Consider the following 4,668-nt stretch of genomic DNA (forward strand, 5'->3'; position numbering starts at 1 on the left):
CGCCGCCCTCAAGGTATCGTGTGTGCCCCGGTGCCCCGCCGGCCTCCCCCCGCCCCCTCTTGCCCGCGGTGACCGCGCTCTCTCCGCAGGGCCACAGCGGGTCTGTCTCCTGCCTGGACTTCAGCAGCAATGGCAAGTACCTGGCGTCGTGTGCTGATGACCGCACAGTCCGGCTGTGGAGCACCCGGGACTTCACGGCGCGGGAGCATCGCTGTCTGCGCGCCAATGTGGGGCTGGACCACGCTGAGCTCATTCGCCTCAGCCCCGACTCACGGTAGGGCCAGGCCTCCCACACCTCATCCACCCCCAGCCCAGGGACCAGGACGTCCTGTGGACAGAGCTGGCAGTCACAGGGCCTGAGCCTTGGTTGGGATCAACAATGTGTTCTTTGAGCTGCATGGAGGTGACATCCCTCACAGGCTCTTAACGGTACCGCCGTTAAATGGCCTCTCATGAAAGCAGCTACCACTTTAATGTGGTTCTGAAGGCAAATATCCCAGTGCCCAGCTTGCTGCACCAGCGGAAGGTGTTTGTTACAGTCTTTGCCAGCAGGCCCTGCAGCTGGGTTGAGCTGCTGAGCCTCTCGGGGGGCTGGGGAGGGAGCTGTTGCTAGCTGGGAAGGTTAGTGGAAAAGCATGCCTTGGCACTTTGTGAGTGGCCTCCTTAAGAGAGAGGAAGGGATCTCATTTCCAGATGTCGAGTAATAAATTCTGTTCTTTTCCATTCAGCGTTGCAGCTGAGCTAACACAGGAAGAGAAGTTGGTGCCCTTGTAAAGCACGCAGCTTTTTATCTGCCAGTGTATTTCTTTCCCCAGGTGCCACTGAATTACCTATTAGCTTACCTGTTGTAGCTAGGCTGAGCTGAGGTAGCCTGTTTCTTAACCATTTGGAGTGTCTGTCCTTCCGCAGGGCATTCATTGTTTGGCTGGCAAACGACGAAACTATTCGTGTCTATAAAATGACTAAGAAGGATGATGACAGCTTCACCTTCACTGCAACTTCTGGGGACTTCCCAAAGAAGCACAAGGCTCCTGTCATTAACATAGGAATTGCAGAGACAGGTATGGAAATGAGCTGCTCACTTGTTGAGGTTCTGGAGATTGCCTTTGATTTTCTTGTAAAGCAAGAGCTGTTGGGTTGAAAGTGCTGGAGTTCTTGGCATTTCCAGGGCCCGTTTCTGCACCAGTACTTGATTTTGTGTAGTCTCTTTGATGTTACTGTTTAGCCTTTGTTTACTACTGAGAGAACTGAAAAGAGGTCATTTTCAGACAGACTATATTCCTGTAAGCACAGAACTAGCTCCCCGATATGCACAGTCGCTCTACTTGCATGTTCAGGGATGCTGTTGCAAAGAGGTCTGGTCTCAATATTGAGAGGATCACTGTTCTCTGGCCCACCAGTCTGTCTTTAACCAGTCAGAAATCTCTCTTGTGCGTTCATATGGTCTGTCTTGGACTTGTGGGATCTTCTAGGACAGAGGCTGTGGGGGGTATGTGTTAGTGGTGAGGGCTTGATGGATTAGTGCTTCAGGTATGTGACAGCAGGCAGTTGGATGTGGATGCGAGCTCACCTCTGTAACAGGAGAGCAGAGAAAATGTTAACTGAGACCTTTGTTTAGCTGTGAAAGTGAAAACTTAAACCTGCAACAAGGAGATGAAAGGTAAACAGGCAACTCCCTGTCTGGGCTGAGATGGGAAAGGGGAAAGCATGGAAAGCAGGAATCCAAAATGTAATCATGGATAACAGTAGTGTGGCCTGTAGTCAGCTACCTGCCCACAATCCATGACTTGAAAGCTACAAATACCTCAGGTTGTGTTTTAACTGTCTGGGGAAGATGGAGTCTGCTATGTTACTCCAGCTCAGTGCAGAGCTCCGCACGTGCGATCTGAGGGGTGCTGGGGCGAGAAGCGTGTGTGGTCTCTGAGTGCCCATCGCCAGCTGGCGGCTGCTGAAGCCAAGGGTGCGCTAAAGCATAACCAGGAGCCAAGTCCTCTGATACTGCTCTTCGCTCTGTCCTGGGAGATTGACAGTCCTTGAATTTTGGTGCTGCTTTTGGGGTTCTTGACTCTCCAGGTGCAGGGAGAGGTTGCCCTCCTAGGTCTTTGATAAGTCTGTGGCAGCATTGGGCCTCTCCTGATCTTTGCCTTTTTTTTCCCAGGAAAGTTTATCATGACAGCTTCCAGTGACACTACCATCCTGATATGGACCCCGAAGGGTGAAGTCCTGGCCAGCATTAACACTAACCAGATGAACAATGCCTACGCCACAGTGTCGCCCTGTGGGAGGTGAGGGGTGTGAGGTATTCCAGGCTGCTCCTGCTGCGGAGTGAGAGGCCACAGGAACCTTGCTCCTTCCGGGAGGATGTCATCAGTTCAGACCATTGGCAGTTAGCTGTTATTTTAATGCAATTTGCAGAGGGTTTTTAAAAAAAATCTGGCCCCCGAGAGTAGCCCCTCCAGGAGCACTGACTCTTGCCTGCATAGTTTCAGGCACTTGGTGGGTCACTGCTGTGCCTCAGCACTGCCGTTCCTGTTAATGGTCTCCTGAAGAGCTGAGGAGAACGGCCTTGGCCTCAGATAGCAAAGGTGGGACAAAGCAAAAGGCATATGCAAAACAAACAGCATTTCTAACTTGTCTGTAACCTTTTAAAGGTTAATTATAAAATTAAAATCTTTATTACTGGGAGATTTGTTTATCAGGAAAATCTTGTTCCCTGCCCTGTCTCTAACTTGTTGCTGCTGGAAGACTCGCCATGCTTCAGGCTCAGTGAGTTTGGGGATCAAAAGCATTTAGCTTTTTTTTACTTTGGCCTAAGATTTTCTCATTCCTAAGTTGTTCTGGTCCCTGGTGGCCTTCCTTAGTGTTGCCTTTACCAGCCTTGTTTCAGGGAAAACTTTTTTCAGCTGACCAAAGATTTGAATGTCAGTCAGGATAGCGTTGCCTTCGCAGAGCCCTGTTTCAGGCACCTCTCCGTGCCGGGGCTGCCCCAGGGCCCTGCCTTGCTCAGGAGGCCAGAGGAGGGTAGGTAACAGATACCCTCTATCTCTTCTTGTTCGTTCACCCAGGTTTGTGGCATCCTGTGGCTTCACCCCTGATGTGAAGGTGTGGGAGGTGTGTTTTGGCAAGAATGGAGACTTCCAGGAGGTGGCCAGGGCTTTTGAGTTGAAAGGCCATACTGCTGGCATACATTCCTTCTCCTTCTCTAACGACTCAAGGAGGTGAGTGAGTGTTACCTGCTGCCTGAAGGCTGGCCCTCGGCACACATCAGCTCCCCCCTCCTGGTGTGCAGGGCAGCAGCCCTGCGCAGGGGCAACACACTGCCCTGGGCGCTCTCCGGGGAGCCCAGGGCAGCAGAACCCTGACCTGCCACCTGCATATTCCTTGTGGATTTCCTCCTGGGTGTGACTGCTGTTCGTGCTCTGTATGTGTGTACTTGCGCTTCCCAAAAGAATGCTCTGTCTGGAGAGGATTCCTGGTTGGCAGGTGTGGCGGGGGAGGAGGTGCTGCCCGGTTCACTTGTGCTCATCTGTGCACTGTCTCCTGCCTGCAGGATGGCGACTGTGTCCAAGGATGGGACATGGAAGTTCTGGGACACGGCCGTGGAATATAAGAAGCAACAGGATCCGTACCTGCTCCTGACGGGGAAGTGTGAGGTGACGGAGCCATGTCGCATCGCCCTGTCCCCCGACGCTCGCATTGTCGCCATCTCTAGTGGCACAGACATTGTTGTGTACAACACGAGGCGAGGCGAGGAGGAGGAGCGCTTTCTGGCTGTGCACGGACAGGCCATAACAGACTTGGCTTTTGACACCAACAGCCGCTACCTGGTGTCCTGTGGGGACCGGGCCATCCGTGTCTTCCACAACACCGCCGGTCACCGTGCAGTGGTGGAAGAGATGGAGGCCATGCTGAAAAAAACTGGGAACAAGGCCACCCGTGAGCGGCTAGAGCAGCAGATCTCTAGTGCCCGCAAAGCACTGGCAGCCATCTATGGCAAGAAGCACTAGTCTTCCCTGGCGGTGGCACGTTCCCGGCTCTGCGGCCACCTTCTGCCTTTGGGGATTTGGGTTGGTTTGTTTTTACTGACACTGAATAATTTGTAATAAAACCTGTGCCTGGGTCCTTCCTCGCGTGCTGCCTGCCCCTAGGGACAGAGAGCTGGCCAGTGCCTTTGCCCAGGGAACATGAGGGGCAGTCGAGGGGCACCCTTGTTTCCTTCTAGTGGCTTCCAGGGGCACCCTTGTTTCCTTCCAGGGGCACCCTTGTTTCCTTCCAGTGGCTTCCACCCACTCTATCATCGATATCCCAGGGGTGTGATTGCTCAGACAGGGCTGTGAGGGCTTTCTAGGCTTAGAAAAGGGCAGTTTGTGTGGGAGTTTTTGCGGAAGAGGTGCCCAAGCTCAATCTTTGATGCCAAAGAAGGGGGAGCCTGGGACATGCTCAGCGCTGAAGGGGACTTGCCCCAACCTAAGATGGCGGCGTTGGCGTCGCCCCGCCTCTCCGCCGCTTCTGTGCCCGTAGGAGGGTGGGGCGAGCTGCGCAGGCGCACTACGCGCCCTCCGCCCTCTCCGCTCCCTTCCTCCGGGCGTGGCGAGCGCGGTGACGCACCACGCCATCCGCTGGGCGTGGGCGGGGCGCGCGCATGCGCGGAGAGAAGCGGCGGGTGCT

The 4,668-nt window shown here is 54.0% G+C and overlaps 2 protein-coding genes across 2 annotated transcripts in view; both read left to right on the top strand.

Annotated features, from left to right (window-relative positions):
- The window catches only part of TBL2 (transducin (beta)-like 2), a 6,784-nt gene extending 2,777 nt beyond the window's left edge, over window positions 1-4,007 (top strand). Inside the window, exons 4-8 of the mRNA XM_009888894.1 lie at window positions 90-274; window positions 910-1,061; window positions 2,159-2,285; window positions 3,066-3,218; window positions 3,551-4,007. Of these exons, the coding sequence (XP_009887196.1) occupies window positions 90-274; window positions 910-1,061; window positions 2,159-2,285; window positions 3,066-3,218; window positions 3,551-4,007 (1,074 nt within the window). The remainder of the gene's footprint in view (window positions 1-89; window positions 275-909; window positions 1,062-2,158; window positions 2,286-3,065; window positions 3,219-3,550) is intronic.
- Window positions 4,008-4,472: 465 nt separating this feature from the next.
- BCL7B (B-cell CLL/lymphoma 7B) overlaps window positions 4,473-4,668 on the top strand; it is a 3,266-nt gene continuing 3,070 nt past the window's right edge. Inside the window, exon 1 of the mRNA XM_009888895.1 lies at window positions 4,473-4,517. Within this exon, the coding sequence (XP_009887197.1) occupies window positions 4,473-4,517 (45 nt within the window). The remainder of the gene's footprint in view (window positions 4,518-4,668) is intronic.

Source organism: Charadrius vociferus, unplaced genomic scaffold, assembly GCF_000708025.1.
Source record: "Charadrius vociferus isolate BGI_N301 unplaced genomic scaffold, ASM70802v2 scaffold636, whole genome shotgun sequence".
NCBI classification, from domain to species: Eukaryota; Metazoa; Chordata; class Aves; order Charadriiformes; family Charadriidae; genus Charadrius; species Charadrius vociferus.